This window comes from Cricetulus griseus, chromosome X (genome assembly GCF_003668045.3).
Source record: "Cricetulus griseus strain 17A/GY chromosome X, alternate assembly CriGri-PICRH-1.0, whole genome shotgun sequence".
NCBI classification, from domain to species: Eukaryota; Metazoa; Chordata; class Mammalia; order Rodentia; family Cricetidae; genus Cricetulus; species Cricetulus griseus.
The window spans coordinates 28,551,730-28,571,963 of NC_048604.1; the positions used below are offsets into that span (position 1 = coordinate 28,551,730).

The 20,234-nt window shown below is 38.3% G+C and overlaps 1 protein-coding gene across 1 annotated transcript in view; it reads left to right on the top strand.

Annotated features, from left to right (window-relative positions):
* Window positions 1-11,841, top strand: part of Cul4b (cullin 4B) — a 35,996-nt gene extending 24,155 nt beyond the window's left edge. The window contains exons 16-21 of the mRNA XM_027433543.2: window positions 403-510; window positions 1,496-1,609; window positions 2,823-2,928; window positions 4,243-4,415; window positions 5,671-5,823; window positions 10,485-11,841. Of these exons, the coding sequence (XP_027289344.1) occupies window positions 403-510; window positions 1,496-1,609; window positions 2,823-2,928; window positions 4,243-4,415; window positions 5,671-5,823; window positions 10,485-10,580 (750 nt within the window). The 3' untranslated portion in view covers window positions 10,581-11,841. The remainder of the gene's footprint in view (window positions 1-402; window positions 511-1,495; window positions 1,610-2,822; window positions 2,929-4,242; window positions 4,416-5,670; window positions 5,824-10,484) is intronic.
* The last annotated feature ends 8,393 nt before the right edge of the window (window positions 11,842-20,234 follow it).

Sequence of the window (20,234 nt, forward strand, 5' to 3'; positions counted from 1 at the left end):
TAGGATTTTTATGCTACTATATCAAAATAGCCACCTATTTATTTTTCTACTGCATTTTGTGTAACCTTCGTTTCAAGTCTTAATAGTTAATTGCCTTTATTTTCAGGATGGTTAGTATTCACATACATTTTTAGAATAAGGAAATTATTAAATAAGTCAACATTATGGTATGATATGTACACTTTTTTTTTTGGTTTTTTGGAGACAGGGTTTCTCTGTGTACCTTTGAAGCCTATCCTGACACTCGCTCTAGAGACCAGGCTGGCCTCGAACTCACAGAGATCCACCTGCCTCTGCCTCTGCCTCTGCCTCCAGAGTGCTGGGATTAAAGGCGTGCGCCACCAATGCCTGGCGACATGTACACTTTTGTGATCTTAATTGTATGTGTTGATCTTTTTATAGTATATGCAGAACCAGAATGTACCTGGCAATATCGAATTAACTGTGAATATCCTGACAATGGGTTACTGGCCAACATATGTGCCTATGGAAGTCCATTTGCCACCAGAGGTAAGATTAACTGTTTCAGACCTAAGCTATAGGGATAGAAATCACACATTTTCTGCTTTTCATTTGAAAATATGTGCCTTTTAAAGGCTTATGTCAGCAAAGAAACCAACAGAATATGAGTGTTAATATTTTATTCTTTTATTCCAATTTCCAAGTCCACTTGAGCACATTAATGAAGGTAGGTCTCTAAATTCAGTATTGTTTTCCCCAATTAGTCTTCTATTTCTTAGCTTATGACCCCTTAATCTTCCTAACTGTCAAAAACTCTTGTCCATATTTCACCTGAAGGCAGGACTGGTGAATATGATGGATACATGAGTGTCCTCTAATGTCTTAGAAACTGTCCTACTCAGGAACAAAGCCTCTAGAAGGTTGAATAGAGAAAGATACTGAGAGTCCTCTATAGAAAGTAGCATTGATGCCCCAGAGAGTAGATTTCCCTCAGTAAGGGAAGAATATGGTGAAGATGAAGAGAAAGGGCAGAACTTGAACTTGAGAAGGGCTCACATTTAGCAGGTGTAAGAAGAGCAAAAGAAACTTGTGCAGAAGCAGCAGTGAGAGAAAGGAGTCAGTAGAATGTCAGAGGGGAAGGAATGATTAAATAGGGCAGAAGAGCTAAGAAAGTATAAAGATAGCCAAGCACTGTTACATTGGGTAGATTTTTACCTTACGGTAAAGTGATCGATACCTACTGGATACTCATGAAAGCTATCACAAGTTATTTCAGATGGGGTTTAGAGTGGTGAGAGGGAGATCAGTGAGGTTCCCCAGGGGTGAAGTCACCTGCCAACAAAGCTTGACCTTTGAAGTTCAATCCCCAGGACCTACAAAGTGGAAGGAGGGAACTGACTCCTGAAAGTTGTCCTCTGACCTTCTCAAGCATACTGTGGCATACACACTCCACCTCATACATCCAATAAATACATAAAAAAGTGCTGGAGGTGGTATTACATATGAAGCTTAAAGAAACACTTATTTGTTTTAGATGGTAAAGCTTCAGGAAATTTTCAAGACATTTTACTTAGGCAAACACAGTGGCAGGAAACTCCAGTGGCAGTCAACCTTGGGACACTGTGTACTAAAAGCTGAATTTAAAGAGGTAAGTGGATATTTCCAAAACTGAATTCATTTCTTAATTTCTGCCTTCATCTTTAATATGGAAGTCATGTCCCTTGTTTTGAAGGTTCAAGCTTCTGTTTTATAAGTGTGAACTTACGGCGAGTGGGAGGAGCAGGAGGAGAGGAAGGAAGGGGAACTGGGATTAGAATGTAAAAAATAATAAAAAAATCAAAAGCCAAAAAAATAAGTGGGACCTTGATACCACATGGCAACAGTGATAGTTTGTTAGAGCTTTGTATGTTTTTTAAGATGGTCACCTTTTCAACAATTGAGTTGGCCCTTCTCTAAAATTAAAAACAAATCATGTTACTGGAAGCTAGAGATCAGAGTGGGAGATTAAGGCAAACAATACCATCTTCTTAAAAAAATCCTACAGCTGTTCTTTATTGATTTTTCTTTTTTGTTTGTTTTTTTTGTTTTTGTTTTGCTTTTCGAGACAGGGTTTCTCTGTGTAGCTTTGGAGGCTGTCCTGGAACTAGCTCTTGTAGACCAGCCTGGTCTCAAACTCACAGAGATCCACCTGCCTCTGCCTCCCGAGTGCTGGGACTAAAGGTGTGCGCCACCACTGCCTGACTCTTTTTTGTTTGTTTGTTTTTTGTTTTTTGTTTTGTTTTTTGAGACAGGGTTTCTCTGTGTAGCTTTGGATCCTGTCCAGGAACTGGCTTTGTAGACCAGGTTGGCCTTGAACTTACAGATCCACCTGCCTCTGCCTCTGGAGTGCTGGGATCATTACTGATCTTAACAAAGTCAAAATACATTTGAAACTGGGGCCTAGTAGCACAGGGTTGTAATCCTTGTGGAGTTCAAGGACATTCTTGGCTATAAAGCATTAAGTCTAACATGGGCTGCATGAAACCCTGTCTAAAAAAAATGCATTCAGAATAGTAATTTCTTGCTACTTATGCTGATTATTTATAATGATACCCATGACTGAGTTATTTTCATTACTTTGTTCTGTTTTAATAAAGATTATTAAAAAACCTATTAATAGGCTAACTAATCCTCCACCTCATTTTCTGTGGAATCATTCCTAAACCTCAAACTGCACAATTTATTGCCACCTGAAAAAGGCTTTTGAATAATCTTAATCTATGATTAACTCACTAATTAAAAATGCTTTTCCTATAAGAAATGTTTTTGATTAATTCATTTGTTTTAAAAATATGGGCTGATGTTTGTTTTTTCTGTAATAGGGCAAAAAAGAACTTCAGGTCTCTCTTTTTCAAACCCTGGTGCTGCTAATGTTTAATGAAGGGGAGGAATTCAGTTTAGAAGACATCAAGCAAGCTACTGGGATAGGTTTGTATTGCATCCCCCAAGTAGCAAGCAATTGTGTAGTTACTGTGTTTAGAGCTCTGGGAGATACAAGGAAGTAATCCTGTCCTCGGTACTCTTTTTATTTTTCAAAGATGATTCATTTAATTATGTGCATTATTGTAAGCCTATATAAGTATATGTATAACACACATGCAGGAACCTGTTAAGGCCAGAAGGGGACATTGTATCCCCTAGAGCTTGAGTTAGGGGGTTGTGAGCCACCATGTAGATGCTGGGAACTGACATCTATCTGGTCTTCTGAAAGACCAGAAAGTACTCCTCAGTGGTGAGATGTCTCTCCAGCCCCCTCCTGTATTTCTTTTGTTTGTTTTGTTTTTCAAGGTAGGATTTCTCTAACAGCCCGGCTGTCCTGGCACTCATTTTGTAGACCAGGCTGGCCTTGAATTCACAGAGTGAATTCCCAAGCGCTGGGATTAAAGGTGTGCCACCACTGCCTGGCTTCTCTGTATTCTTAATAATGTCAAAACCAGTAAGTACCAGTATGTAGTGCTAACAAGAAGTATGTTAAGAGAAGCTAGAGATTATTGTGGAAGGAAGTGGGACTTGAGTTAGGCCTTTAAATTTTGGTTGGAGAGAAGGCATCTGAAATAAAGGAACTAGTATGAAGAAAGGCTTGGGTAGTGTAAGTTGGAAGCATGAAAAGTTTGTAGCTTAGAATGGTGAGTTATAAAATTCAATAGGTAAGATGTATAAATAGACTGATGAATACAGCTGAAACCTGAGCTATAGTGACTTAAAGGAAATAACCTATTTGCACAACTTACCTGGCATTAGTAGGGCCAGCCACCCGAAACAGGAAAAGATTCTAGCCTAGAAACTGTAAAGATAATTGTGATATGAAGTTCTAAAGGGCTTCTAGTAGAACGATTCCAACAGCAATGGAATTACTAGAGCCATATGGAATGAAGGAGAAGGAGGACTTAAAAGATGAGTCTAGGGGTTTTCATTGAATTAGGTTAGTAGTAGTGTCAGTAGCAATGAAGCAGAGGGTTAATGGAGAATAGAACATACTGGAGTGATAATAAAACAGTCAAATGGTATGCCCTTTTAGTGATTGACTTTAGAGAAGGGGACTGTTACATCAGAAATTTTAGTAGTTGTCTGCATGGGGTAACAAATGTTTTTAGAAGACAACTAGAAAAATATGTTACTGGATAGCACAAAGAGCAGGTGTTGGTGATATGGGGAAAAAAGAATTTAATAGAGAATGTTTATAAATTAAATTGATGTTGAATGTAGTGTTGTGCATGCTGCTAAGCATTATTTCTTCTTCAGAGGATGGAGAATTAAGGAGAACCCTGCAATCACTAGCCTGTGGCAAAGCTAGAGTTCTCACTAAAAATCCAAAGGGCAAAGATATCGAAGATGGTGACAAATTCATTTGTAATGATGATTTCAAACACAAACTATTCAGGATAAAGATCAATCAAATCCAAATGAAAGAAACGGTAAGCCTTTTGCTCTCTCGTTGGACTATATTAGGTTTATATGTGTTTCTAGTAGAAATTTACAGACTACAAATTAATATTATGTGCAGCCAGGTGGTGGTGGCTCACTTTAATCCCAGAACTCGGGGAGGCAGAGGCAGGTGGATCTGTGTGAGTTCACGGCCAGCCTGCCTGGTCTATTGAGCAAGTTCTAGGACAACCTCCAAAGCTACAGAGAAACCCTGTCTGGAAAACCCAAAAAAAAAAAAATTATATGTGCTTGAATGTTACGCCTCATGTGTGTCTGCACCACATCAGGCCTGAGACCCATATGCCAGAAGAGGGCAGTGGATCAACTGGACCTGGAATTATAGATGGGTGTGAATGGTGCTGGAATGTAACCCAGGTCCTTTTAACTGCAGAACCATCTTTCTAGCCCTGAAATTTACAGCTTGTTACTGTTAACATTTCCTGTGCCCACATCTAGCCTAGTACATTTCAATGTTTGATTCTATGTTTCTTTTTGTTGAGGAGTAAACATAATAGGGTTGACAGTCAACATAGTTGTTTGGTTGTTTTGTTTTGTCAAAGGCTCCTGACCCTTGATGCCCAAGGTTGTTCTCTGACATCCCTAACCGCACTGATATAATGCACATACCCCCACACGTTTGTAAACTATCAACAGAATGCTAAATAGCTACATAATCTTGTACATGGCCATTGAAACTTTTAAAAAAGTTCTGTATCTGAATCTTAATCTGTGATCTTTTCCTTAAGATGAATTCATGAAAGTAAATTTTTGGATCAATGGGTATGAACATTTTGAATTTTAGGCAAGGCCAGAGGACAACCTCCAGTGTCATTCCTTAGGAGCTATCCACCTTGTTTCTTGTCATGGTCTTTTACTTGCCTGGAACTCACTAACTAGGCTAGGCTGGCTAGGTATTGAGTTCCAGGAATCAGTTTTTACATGAGTTCACGAAAATCTAAATTTAAAAATCAGGTCCTCATGCTTGCAGGGCAGGCACTTGGTCAACTGAGTCTATCTCCCCAGTCCTCAAAGGTGGTATCTTTTTTCTTAACCTGTATAGATACTGATTTATTTGTATTGATTGGTACAGAACAGTGTGATTAGAACAGAAAGGCCCTATATGTGTCAAGTTTTTTTTCTCTTGTGTCTGTATTTATCAGGTCCCATTTAGGTAACACTGTTATGTCCCTAATGTACAGTTTGTGTTAATAATTAAGTTTGACTTCATTTGAAAACTCTTTTTAGGTTGAAGAACAAGCAAGCACTACAGAAAGAGTATTTCAAGATAGACAATACCAAATTGATGCTGCGATTGTCCGAATTATGAAGATGAGGAAAACACTTAGCCACAATCTTCTTGTCTCAGAGGTCTACAATCAGCTGAAATTTCCAGTAAAAGTAGGTGTTTCTGTGTCTCCATACTGAACTTGTTATAAATGAAAAAATACATTTGATTTTTAGACAATAATCTTGCAAATATAGATAAAAGGCTTAAAGCCATTTAGAAGGACATGAATTTATTTCCTATAGTCATACATACAGTTCACAAAAGAGTGTTGTTGGTATATGTATACAACTGTGACAAATTGGGAAACAATTTACAAAAGCCCCTCCCTGTACTTGAAAGTTTAATGAGTAAATATGACTTTGAAAATTTTGAAGTTAATTCACTATGTATCTTTAGAATCTTCTTTTCTGGAGATAACTTGGCATTTGACATATTTGGTTATTAGATTGAGTTATATCTTGTTTAGTTACCTTATAAATGTTTCTCAAATCTGTTACAGAGGCTGCTGGCTGTATTTTAGTGGTAAAGTAGTTTTAGTGCCTTTGAAAATGTCTAATAATATTTCTAGTAAACTGAAATTGGTCAGTGTATTGACATGTTCCAATACAAATGTCCAGCAATATAGGTATTTATAGACAGTGAGGTGGTGTACTGGACTATTCAAAATTTTAAAAGATTTCTAAACTTTTGTAATAAACATTTGGTAGAAGTTGTATAGACTCCTGGCTGTTAGGATTCCTAGCGCTTTGGATTTTGATAAGGCATTTAATCTTGCTGAGCTTGTTTAGAATTGATAATTATACTTAGCTCCACCATTTTTTAAAGATTCATTCATTCATTCATGAGTGCTCTATCTGCATGCACACCTCTACACCAGAAGAGGGCCCCAGATCTCATTACAGAAGGTTCTGAGCCACCATGTGGGTGCTGGGGATTGAATTTAGGTTGTCTGGAAGAGCGGCCAGTGCTTTTAATCCCTGAGCCATCTCTCCAGCTCCCTCGCACTATTATTTTGAGGCTTAAGTGAGATGGAAAGCACAAAACACGTAGTACTAAGTTTGGTATGTATGTAGGTATGTAGTAGCTATTACTTTTAATATTACTTTTAATAAGGTAGTCTGCTTCTCTAAACCTCATGCCTTCTCATTACCACACTTGCTCACATGCTCACCTAGTCATTTCATCTCCAGCAAGAGTGCTTACTGATGTTAGAATGGAAGAGATCACTCACTATAACATTGATCATAATTAAACCAAAGCCATTTGATATTTAAATCTCAGGGTTGTTAAATGGAGTTTTACTTCTCTATCTATTTTTCTCCTTTGCTTTTTTGTTTTGTTTTGTTTTGAGATAGGGTTTCTCTATGTAGCTTTGCAGTCTGTCCTGGAACTCACTCTGTAGACCAGGTTGACCTCGAACTCCCAGAGGTTTGCCTACTTCTGTCTGCCGAGTGCTGGGACTAAAGGCGAGCACCATCAATGCCTGACTCTCCTTTGCTTTATTTTGTTTTTTTAGTCAGGGTCTTAACGTGTTCCAAGGCTTACTTTGAAATCAGTTCTTCATATCCGTTGATTCCATGTCTGTGACTTCAACAAACCAAAGGTTAAAAACATCCTTTCCAAATGAATTAGCTAGCCAGGCATTGGTGATGCACACTATTAATCTCAGCACTTGGGAGGCAGAGGCAGGTGGATCTCTGAGTTTGAAGCCAGCTGGTTCCAGGGCAGCCAGGACTGTTACACAGACCCTGTCTTGAAAAACCAAAACCAAAAGAAACAAAAAAAAAATTAATTAGCTGGCTCGGCATAGTGGTGAATGCTTTAATCCCAGCACTGGGGAGGCAAAGACAGGCGGGTCTCTGAGTTTGAAGGTCAGTCTGGTCTAAATAGTGAGTTCTAGAATAGCAAGGACTACAAAGAGAGACCCTGTCTCAGAAAACAAAACCAAAAGCCAAACAGATGCATTAGCTGTATGCAGTAGCATGTACTCATAACTACCAGATGAGACAGCAATATTACTTGAGCCCAGGAGTTTGAGATCAACCTCAGTAATGCAATGAGATTCTCATCTTAATGAAAAATTGCATATATATTGAATATTGGTTTGTTTCCTTTTCAGTATTTGGACTTTAAATAGTAGTATAAGAAAATTCTATAACATTTATATTGAATCTTGGGTATTATAAGTGATGTGAAGATATTTATTTATATCAGGGTCTGACTGTGTAGCTCAGGCTGGCCTCAAAAGTCATGATCCTCTTACCTCAACTTCTCCAGTGCTGGGATTGTAAGCATGTGTCAATATACCTGGCCGAGATGTTTTTTAAGTTGTACTGGAAGAGTGCAGTAAGTTAAATGCAGATACTGAACCTTGACAGATTTGGGTGTGTCAGGGTTCTAGAACCAGTTACCTGTTCATATCAAAGAATGCTCTCATTACTTTTATGGGCCATATACAAATTATAGTAGCTTTTTTTAATTCAAGAGATGAGTATAATTATCAATGCAATGATATAAATTTCTTTAGAGAGCTTATTTTTAATTATGTGTCTTTGTATGGGTGTTTACTTGTGTACAGAGGTGTCAGCTCCACCTGGAGCTGGAGTTACAGGTGGTCCTGAACCACCTGACATGGGCGCTAGAGCTGAACTCGGATCCTCTTCAAGAGCAGTACACACTAACATGTTCTGTGCCATCTCTCCAGCCTTAGAATTTTGTTGTTGTTTGTGACAGGATCCAATACATCACAGGTTAACCTTGAATTCCCTTTGTAGCTGAGTCTAGGAATATAGGCATGCTCCACCATGTCCAGCTCTAAATTGTCACAAATTTTAAACTAACTGCAAGAATCAGAAATCCAAATCACTTATGTACATAGTTCATATTCATAGTAAACCAGAAACATACAGGTGTGAGTTAATGTGATATTTTATCAAATTTCATAGTATTGTGTGGATATGTGGTACTGGGGGCTATAACGTAGGACCCTTACATATGCACACTTTCTTCAAGTCTTGCTGTAGACCAGATTGACTTCAAACTCCCAGAGATCCACCTGCCTCTGCCTTTAGTGCTGGGAATAAAGGTGTTCACCACCACTGACCCCCCTTACATATGCTAGGTTAGTGCTATACTACCAAGAAAAAACCTCATCCACCCCCACTTGTTTTTGCCAACCTTCTTGAAGTAACAGTCTTCATTCCTCATACACCCAAGTAGCTGGGATTATAGGCCTATGCTACTAGGTCTAGTATTTTATATAGTTTATATAATAAATTCTCATGCATTTTAAAATACATTTGTTAATTGTTTAGTTAGTTAATTTCCGGTTTTTTGTTACTTGTCTGCTGACACGGTGTCTTACTGTGTACCCAAGCAGCTCTTACTCTCAATCCCCTTGCCTCTGGCTTCCCACTTACTGCTATTATAGAAGTGTACTACAGGGCTCCAGCTGCATTTAACTTAACTTGAGACTTGTTTTGTTTTGTTTTTGTTTTTGAGACAGGGTTTCTCTGTGGCTTTGGAGGCTGTCCTGGAACTAGCTCTTGTAGACCAGGCTGGTCTCAAACTCACAGAGATCCTCCTGTCTCCGCCTCCCAAGTGCTAGGATTAAAGGTGTGCACCACCAATGCCTGGGATTTTTTTTTTGAGACTTGTGCCTTAATTCAGGTCTTGCCATTATACTTTGGCTGTCCAAGAACTCACTCTGTAGACCAGCCTGGCCTTAGGCTCACAGAGATCTGCCTGCCTTTGCCTCCTGAGTTCTAGGATTAAAAGTGTGTACCACCACTCTTGGCTCAGCCATGTCTTAAACTTCAATTTATATGCATAAAAACTAGAGAACTAGCTTTTGCCTTTTGTTAATAATGATGTACTTGTCATTTCAAGGGATCTTCACTGAACTAAGTAACATTCTTTCTCTAAACTAGAATATGTTCTGTGTGAAAATATGAGTTAAACTCTTTTTGTACTTTTATAGAAGATATGTGGTTCTCAGAACACATTTTTAAAATAAGAGAGTAAGGTTGGAGAGATAATTCAGCAGTAAAGAGCTCTAACTTGCAGGGCATTGGTGGGGCACGCCTTTAATCCTAGCACTTGGGAGGATCTCTGTGATTTCGAGGCCAGCCTGGTCTATAGAGCAAGTTTTAGGAGAGCCAGCGCTACACAGAGAAACCCTGTCTCAAAAACAAAGCAAAAAACCCAAACAAACAGAAAAAACGAAAGACAGAAAAATGCACTGACTGTATTTTCAGAGGACCCAGGTTTGGTTTCTAGTATCTGTGATGGCTAATACATCTTTGTCTCTAGTTCCAGAGGATCTGACACCCTCTTCTGGCTTCCATGGATACGGCACACATATATATACACAGACAAACATTCGAGCAAAACACCCATGTACATAAAAATAAATCTCAAAAACAGTAGTGAAAATAAAGTAGTAGGAAATGTTATATAGAGGTGTGAGAGAAGTATGATAGTATTATATATATATATATATACACACATATATACATAGACATATATATATGCATAGACATACACACACACACACACACACACACACACACACACACACACACACACACACACACACACACACACACTGTGTACATCTTTATGTAGACTAGGCTGGCCTCAAACTCCTAGAGATCTGCCTGACTCTATGCAATCACTTCTGGCCTTTGTTCTCTTTTTTGATGGGACATTGGTAGATGGGCTTATGCTGATGATTATGAGCTTTGCAGTGAAAACATGTTTTCTCTTGCAGCCTGCAGATCTAAAGAAGAGAATAGAATCCCTAATTGACCGGGACTACATGGAAAGAGATAAAGAAAACCCAAATCAGTACAACTATATTGCATAGAATGTTGGCCTTGGAACAATTGTTGTCATATGCCGTAGCCAATGGATAAACTAACTTGTTGAATCTCGTATTATTTGACTTCTTTTATACTTCTGATGACCAAATGAAGCAGTGTAATGGAAATAGTTGCGTGGACTTTTCTCAGTGGTTAACATGCCCATTTTAAAGAGTAATACTTAACCTTTAAGAAGAATGTTGTTGAACTCTTTGCATGTTATTTAGTATGATGTGCAGAAAACTCTTTAAGAAAGTACCCGGTTTTCATGGTTTCTATTGGAACTGGGGAAGAGACCCCTATGACCACTAAAAAGGGGAGGGAAATTCTTATACATCATTAATGAAGCAAAGGGTTTATTTGCTTAAAAGTCACCTAAAGATACTTAAACTGCATGCAAACTTTATTTACTGTACAGAGTTCTGGATGTATTTATGAATAGAAAAGCCACCCTGGACTTGGTTGTTCACCCGTTTTGTGGTTTTCCTTGGAAAGAAAACTAAGTTTTCATTGCTGTTGGCATTCTGTTACACTGAAAGGATTGGTTAAGAAACCTTATTTGGAAACAGGTTTTTCAAGTAGGGTGACAGTTACTTCCATAATACCTTATATATTCACATCCTAAAATTTCCATTTATGAGTGTGGGATGTGTACATATGACTTAGCCCCAAATTTACTGTGCTGATTAACAGGTACTTATTAAAATAGGTAAGATAGAAAAATTGCTGATCATTTTGTACTAGAAGAACATATTAAGAGGGAGAAATCCAGTTCTTTTTATTAAAAATGAATACAGTATGAAAATCAACAGGAGACAGAAATCAACCTGTTTTGTAAATTGCAGGAGCAAAAATCACCAGCTACTTTTCATTATGCTTCAGTCTTTAAATGTTGTTTGGATCGTTTTGTCTTTAACTTGGGCCAATTGTCAATTGTTAGAGGCTTCCTGGGATTTGCATTCCAGTTTTTTCTACTGAAGTAGTTCTTTTTTTTTGGAAGCGTCTCTTATCTTTGTTGGTAAACAAAGCTTTTGCTTTCATACACCTCCTGACTTGGAGAAACTCTACATATGGTCCTCCCTTACATACTCCCTATTTGAAAATTTCAGATTCTGCATTCTTTTTTTTTAATTGCTTGAATTTAAGAGTTCTCATAGCCACTGGACACCTGCTTTTCAGGGAAATGTCCCCAAATTGTTCACACACAGAATAACAAAAGTATTGTTCTTCAAATTCAAAATGTGAGTAAATGACCTGTCTTCATCACCAGAGGGTTTTGTTTTGCTTCCTGGTTTCTTTTTCTGTGAAAGGACTTGATTACCAGAGAGAAGCAGATAGTTTTTAGTGTTTGTTTTTAAAGTAGAATTTCTTCAGTGCTTTATCCACCAGCGTATTTCCTTGTCCTTCTGGAGCCATTAGGGGAACTGCTTAGACCTGAATGTTCAGCTTAGGAGACTTGGGGCTCTTATGTCTACTATTGATGGTTTTCTTGAATTCTCAAAGACCTGTGGCCAGCTATATTTTTTTTAAGTTGCCCATTTTTCTCTAATGCATCTACTTGCACACTGTTTGACTATATATATATATAATATATATATATATATATATATATATATAGTATTTAGAATTAGCATCCCAATTCTTTTTGAGCAGCTATTTCGTATATTTTTGTCCAGCTCCTTCCTGATTACCTTACAGGAGCTCTTCTGACAAGGAAATAAATGTGGCTGTTATTATGTTTACCTGACTATCAATATCAGTGTTCTACTTCATCCCTGTTGGTCTCCGGGATATGGAGACTATTACACCACTCACTAGTTACTCTCAACAACTGTTAGGTATAGTTGTTCCTACTAGGAGGCTCTTGATACCGTCTTCATTATCTTGAAAGAAGGTCCCTTTCCTGAGGTTCTTATTTCTTTGTCAATTGATGCTGTTTCAGCTGAAAAACTAGTCAGACTTTTAAGGGAAGCTGTTTAAGAAACTGAAAAGTAATGGCAAACTACATTGGATAATTGAATTTCAGTTGTTCTGTATCAGTTGAATTTTTGTGCTTTTTTTCCCCCTGTGTATGTGGTGGTTCTATTTTTCTCCAATAAAACTTTTATTTAAAAAAGGTTTCGGGGGGAAAATCTTTAAACTCCAAATATTGTAAAAAAATTATGAAGCCAGAAAACAAAATCTTCCTAATGACCCCCCTAATTCACATTTGACTGTTCACATTCAGTATTTTTATACTTTTTTTGTTATTTTGTTGGTCGTTTTGAGATACTGTGGAAGAGGGTATAGTAAGATTCCCAGCATTCTCAAAGTAGACAATTATTGCCATTTTAGAAAAATCAAGCGCAAGTGTAGTGAGACTGTAAAAGTCAGCAGTTTCATCATGTCACTATAGAAGTAGTTCATATTGAAGTTGGAAGGAGGAGAAGCGATAGTGCTTATTTTGTTTCAGTGCTTGATATTCTGTTAATCGTTTCTGTTCTGAACAATGTACCGTCACGGATGTTACTCGATGTTTTCCTAACTCAGTTCCTAAGGCTGCTGAATGGTCTTAACATGACATCTTTTCACAGACTTGAAATTTTTACCACATGTGTGTTTGTACCGGAGAGGAAATCAGTTTGTTCCATGTAGTCACGTATATCTAAAGGGTTGACCAGTTATTTTCTATACTAGTATCTGTAAGTCTTTTTTTTCTCCTTTTGAAAACAGTCTTGCTGTGTTTCCCAAGCTGGCCTTGAATTTGGAATCTTCCTGCCTTGGGCTGTACGTTCTGGGATTACAACTATGTACTACCATGTCCTGTTCCAGACATCATTAGTTGTATGATTTTTGTCTGTTTTAATGACCACACTGTTTAATGTTGCACATGGCAAAATGTTACATATTTCATTCTCTCGTTCACGTAAAATTCCCAAAGCAGTTTATTACGAAGGACCCAAGGGTATGGGACTTTGTGCAGTTACACTTTATAACGTCCTTTTCTAAAGCTTCAAAAAGGAATTTTTGCCAGTTGCCTACAAAAATCTTGCTTTAGGTCAGGTGTAGTTGGCTCACATCACTAATCCCAACACTTGGAAGGCTGAAGCAGGTGAATCTTTGTCAATTCCAGGCTAGCCAGAGATACATAGTGAAACCCTGTCTGAAAAGCAGAAAAAAACCCAAACCCCCTGTTTTACATTGGAATAGTTATCTGATTCAAATCATATACTTTGTTCAGTTATTTTTTCTTCCTACTATTAGTGTGTTTCTTCTGTTGAATGGACACTATCCACCTAATATCTAAAAGTAATGAATAGCACAATAAAAAACTTATTTTATAAAACATTTTTGTTTGCTATAGAATATAAAAATGTATACCATTAGACACATTAGAACTTAATAGTTTTACAAGCTACAAAACCATCTTTTTACCCTCTAATTCCTATAATAATGTCTCTCCTAACTTTCTATTTTAAATTTTCTATTGTAGTAAAATACACGTAAAATTTACCACACTAATCATTTTAGGATAATCCAATGAGACATTTAGTGTGTGCAGGGTTGTGCACTTATCACTATTCTGTAGTTTCAGAACATTTTCATCAACCCAGAAGCAAGTTGAGCAGCCATTATTGAGCAGTTATTTTCAATTCCTCCTCTACCCAACCTACAGAAACCACTAATGCCTCTTCATCTGGATTTGCCTCTACACTGGAATCGTAACTTATGTTTGATTTCTTTAGCATGATACAAAGTTCATGTACATATCAGGTATTCTTTTTTATAACTGAAGTGTGTGTGTGTGTGTGTGTGTGTGTGTACACACATAGGTACATATACATATGTGTTACATAACACCATATGGTTTGTTGAAAATAGTTGTCAAGCATCTGGGTTGTTTCCACTTTTAGATCTTATGTATACACTTGTTTAATTCTTTGTTTCCCAATCTTGAGAGCATACACAGACTGAAACTGCTGAGTTACATGGCGACACTGCTGTCAGTGGCATCTGAGTTCCAGTTTCTCTGCAGCCTCATCAGTGTATGGTGTTTTTTCTACTGTCTTATGGTCATCCTAGTTGAAGTGGGCTCATGCAGTTTGGGATTTTATTTCCTTAATAGCTAATATTTTTGCATATCATCTGTTCACCTTTTTAGCTTATTTTCTCTTAAATGTCTCCACACTGGTCATTGTCAAATAGGGTTGTCTCTTTTGTTACCAAACTATAAGACTTGTTTATATATTCAGACACTAGATTCTTTTTCTGGTTTTTCAAGACAGGGTTTCTCTGTACCTTTGGAGCCTGTGTGTGCCACCACCATCTGGTTCAGATATTAGATTCTTATTAAATAGAATAGTTTGCTAACATTTTATCCAGTTAAAAGTTGTCTTCTCTATCCTTTGTACAAAAGTATTTAATTTATTACCTTTGTGTGTGTGTGTGTGTGTGTGTGTGTGTGTGTGTGCGCGTGCTCGCGTGTGCACATGTGCTACGGCACATGGTGGAAGTCAGGACACTTGTAAGAGTTCATTCTTAACAGCGGTGGTAGTGGATGCCTGCACGCCTGTAATCCCAGCACTCAGGGAAGCAGAGACAGGTGGATGGATCTCTGTAAGTTCGATGCCAGCCTGGTCTACAGTGTGAGTTCCAAGACAGACAAGCTGTTACACAGTGAAACCCTGCCTCAGGAGAAAAAGTTTGTTGTCTCCTTCTACCTTATAGATACCAGGGATTGAACTCAAGTTGTCAGGTTTGGATTTTAATGTTCAGTTTTTGGTTTGGTTTGGTTTGGTTGATGTGATTTCTGTTGTTTAGGGTTTCTTCTTTCCCTTTTGTGAGTCTCACTATGTAGCCCTGTCCGGCCTGCCTCTGCCTCCCAAGTGCTGGGATTAAAGGTGTGTACCACTACACCCAGCTGAGTCTCTATGTTGAAGCATTATGCTAGCACTACACTGTTTTGATTACTGTAGCCCCGTAATAGATTTAGTCAGGATGTCTGAGTTCCAACTTTGCTTTTCCTTTTTGAGATGATTTTATCTACTTGGAACTCTAGCAGGAGTGTTTCCATTTCTGTAAAAACGCTTTTGGGGTTTTTGATACAAATGTCTTGAAGAGTATTGTCATCTTAGTATTTTTAAGTTTCCTAATGACTGTAAGATGTATATTTTAGCTCTTTTAAATTTTCAGTTAGATTTGTACTTCCCATGTGAAGTTTTGTGTTACTGCCTAAACATACCTAGTATTTTATTCTAGTGCTATTATGAATGAAATTGTTTTCTGAGCTTACACATGCATCGCCAGTCTATATAACCATCTACAACTGATATTTTACATAATAGATTTGTTATCTTCCATTTTTGTTGATTTGTTGGTGTAATATATTTTGGTGGCTTTTATTTATAGTATCTCAACCATCTCCAAAGAGTTTCTTTCTAGTTTGGGTGCCTTTTCTTCCCCTCTTGCCTGGTATGTAAGCCTAGTCTGTAACTGGAGCTTCTAATACACCTTTGAATAGTCGTGTAGAGTGGATAACTTTGTGGGAACTTCATAAATGCCTATTATGACAATAGGAAATTTCATTTCAAACTCCAAACTCCTCATTTTGGGGATTTGATTTTCATAACTAATTTATTGCTGTGTATGTGTATGTGTGTTTGCTGCCCTTGCACACACGTGCCGTGTGTACATTCATGTTATCTGCAGAGACTAGAGGATGACAGGGGATCTCCTGGAACTGGAGTTACACAGTTGGGAGCCACCATGTGGGTACTGGGAATTGAACCCATGGCCCTCTGCAAGACCAGTCAGTGTTCTTAACCACCAGACTATCTCTCCAACACCTAGAATTTGATTTTAATCATTAAACTCTGTGGAACTTTATCTACTCACTTTCTGTAGTAGTTGAGGTAATTGTGGTATTTTCTTTCATTGTGGTAAGGTGGACTACATTGGGTTCCTTTTCATATGTGCTACAATTCTTCTAGTATTAGTAAAATGCCACCTAGGGCGTGTAATGATTTTTTGATCTTGTGGAACTGCTTATTAGTGTTGGGAATTTTTTGCATAAGTGTTGATAAAAATTTTGTGTACGGTATTCATTTTTACAGTATTTTATGATATTTGGTGGTGTGATGTACATGCCAAGGTACTTAATGAACCTTAGACGACAACTTGCAGGAGTCCCTTGTCTTCTTCCAATATGTGGGTCCCAGGGTTTGAACTCCATCAATTTGTCTGCTGAGCCATCTTACCAGCCCTGTAGTATGCTTACTGTATCTTTTTATACCAGGTAATACTGGCTTCATAATAGGAACTACTATTTACTTTTCTAATATTTGGAAGACAGAAAAGTTTGCCATTAAATATTCATACCCTCCTTTAAATATTAATAGAATTCATTGAGAAGCAGTGTGATTCTGGGCTTTTCTTTTGATGAAGGCTTTTGGTTATTGATTCAATTCCATTTTTCTTTTCCTTCCCTTTTTTTCTTTGGCGGGGAGGAGGGGGAGCTATTTCTTTGGAGCTAGCCTGGGACTTACTTTATAGCACAGAGTAACCTCAAACTCGAGGCTGTTCAGCCTCCACCTTCCTCCTGACTGATAAGGTTACATAGCGAGTCACTTATGACTTTGCTTCAACTACTTGCCAATCTGTTCCTACTAAAAAGCTTTTAACACTATTTTATTTTTTCCATTGTTTGCATATGCATGCACACATGTATGTGCATGCACCATTTTGCATGGAGGTCAGAGGACAACTTGGAGATGTTGGTTCTCCACCACAATGTGCATTCTGGGGGATCATACGCAGGTCGTCAGGTTTGGTGGCTAGATCCTTTGTATTTTCATTTATTAACTCGCTTATATCTTTGTCTTTGGATTTAATTTGGTCCTTCTGTTTTTGTTCTTTTTTTGGGTGTATGTGTGTATCATGTATGTGTTCTTGTGTGTGCCAGTGTCATAAGTATGTTTGTGCAATTGTGGAGAACAGAAGTCAGTGTTGGCTATCTTTCTCTATTGCTCTTAGTTTCTGAGACAGGGTCTCCCTACACCTGGAGCTCACCAGTTCAGCAACACTGGCTGGCCGGCAAGCTTCAGAGCTCCTCCTGGCTCTGCCTGGTCAGTACTGGGATTATATGCATTCACTGGCACGGCTAGCTTTTTACAGAAGTTCAAGGGACTCAAACTCATGTCTTCACGCTTGGGCAGTAAGCACTTTACTGACTGAATCATCGATGTCATCCCCATTGTTTTGGTTCTTATGTAAATCTAGCTTATTGATTTCAAATCTTACGTAGTATAGGCATTTACTTATTGGTTTCAAATCTTATGTAATATAGGCATTTACTTTTGCTGCATCCCATCAGTTTGTTGTGTTGGGTTTTGTTTTCACTTATCTTAAAATAATTTTTAGATTGTTTCATTGGTTGTTGAAAAATATGTTTAATTTCCATATAGTGTGAATTTTCTAGTTTTCCTGTTAACTGATTTCTAATTTCGAATTCTTAAATTACATGTTTTTGGGGAGGGAGGGAGAGGCGGGGAGAGACTGACTCTATGTAGCCTTGGTTGACCTGGAACTCATTATGTAGACCAGGCTGGTGTCAAAACTTCAGAGATTTCCCTGCCTCTGCCTTCCATTTGCTGTGATTGAAGGCATGTATACCACCTTGCATTATATTTTTATTAATGTATTTTTATTATATATATATATATATATATGGGCATGCATATGCCATGGCCCATGTGTGCAGGTCAGAGACAACTTGCAGGAGTCAGTTCTCTCCACCAAATGGATCTTGAGGATCCACTTCAGTTGTCGGTCTTGGTGACAAGCATTCATCTCCTGAGCCCTCCTGCTTGCCTTGATTTCTAATTTCACCTTGTTGTGATAGAAGTACTGTTTGATTTTATTCTTTGTAAACTTGAAACTCAGATGGCCTAACAAATGATGTAGCCTAGAGGATGTTCTGCGGAGACTTGAGAAGTGTGTGCTGTTTTGGGTGCAGTATTCTATGTCATGTCTGGTAAGGCAGATAGAAGATGAATAGGGAAACAGTGCATGTAAATGATTCAAACCTGTCTGCCTTACCTAGCCCTCGTTGATTGACAATTTATACGTTGTCTCTGCACCTACCCTTTCTTTTCATGATGTTTGTGTCTGTAGACAGTCTATAATTAAACCATATTTTTAAATCTAGTTCCCCAGTCTATCCCTTTTCTAATCAAAGTGTTTAATTCTCTTACATTTGAAATAACTACTGATGAGAGGACTTCAGCCATTTTTCACTTTCTATAATGTCTTTTTTGTTCATTGACACCCTTAGTACCTTCCATGTACATGTGCTTGTGCAGGCATTTAATAGATTTTGTTTGAGGACTGAAGAAAGGGATACTGAATTTCTACATTGTACATTGGGGTTGAGGTTGAATGTATAGTTTAAATCTTAAACAATTAGAGGTAATATATAACTATTCTTTAGATGAGGTAAGAAAATGGTTTATTCTGAGCAAAATAGGAATGACCATGGCCAAGGGATAAGAATTCGTTATTACTAGGGACTTCTTCCACTGTGGAAGAGGCTGTGTGATGGTTTTTATAGTCACTGAACAAAAGAAATGCTATAAATCAATGTGTTTCCTGAGTCCATTGGTGGAGGCATCCAGTAGGTGGGCTGCAATTATGCAGAAGATTCTCTTTTTAATAGGTTTCAGATACCACAGCATTCTAAACTTTAGGGTGGTGGAAATGTGAGGTCACTATGCTTAATGACACATTCCAAGAGTTTTGCTTAGTAGTCACCAGGGTGTAAATTAGATGTGGAGGTTGGTAGTAAAAGGCTAAAGGGCTGGGGAAACACCTCAGTAAAGTGCTTGCCTTGCAGATGTGAGAACCCAGATTTGATCCCTAATACTCCCTTTACAAAGCTGGGTAGTGGCCGGGTGGTGGTGGCTCACACCTTTAATCCCAGCACTCGGGAAGCAGAAGCAGGGGAATCTCTGTGAGTTCGAGGCCAGCCTGGTCTTCAAAGAGAGTTCCAGGACAGGCTCCAAAGCAATACAGAGAAGGAAAAAAGAAGGAAAGCTGGGTAGTGTGTTTCACTCCCAGCACTGGGAATGTAAAATGGTGACCAGCCAGCCTACTCTAGTCGAGTGAGAGACTCTTGTCTCATTAAGGTTCATGACTCCTGAGGAAAGACACCCAAGGTGACCTGTCTCCCACATGCAATGCATTGTGTGTGCACATACAAATAAAGGGGAACTGAAGCTGGTCCCAGAGGTTAGCTCTCGGTCTGCAGTATTACAGCTCTCCGTGGTCCTAGTGTTGTCTGCAGGTCTTCAGAATAAACAGCTTCTTCGGAGAACTTGCACTCACACCTGTAAACACAAGTAGAAGGAAAGTTGTGGGATCTGCATCACTTTTGATGCTGACAACCCTGCAGCAAACAACACAGCCATTTACCAAGGCATAGCTGGCACACTTCACTTAGTTTCTTGGGCTAAGTAAACCAACGGTATTCTTATTTAATGAGGCTCGCCAAAGCCATGAGAACTTGGAAAGCATTTGGGTTATTTTCTGAGAAAACTGTTTCGCTTTGAGACAATTGAGTAGGATTCATTTACAAATTAATTTTGACAGTACCAGTCAGAGGTAGAAAATATATACATACAACA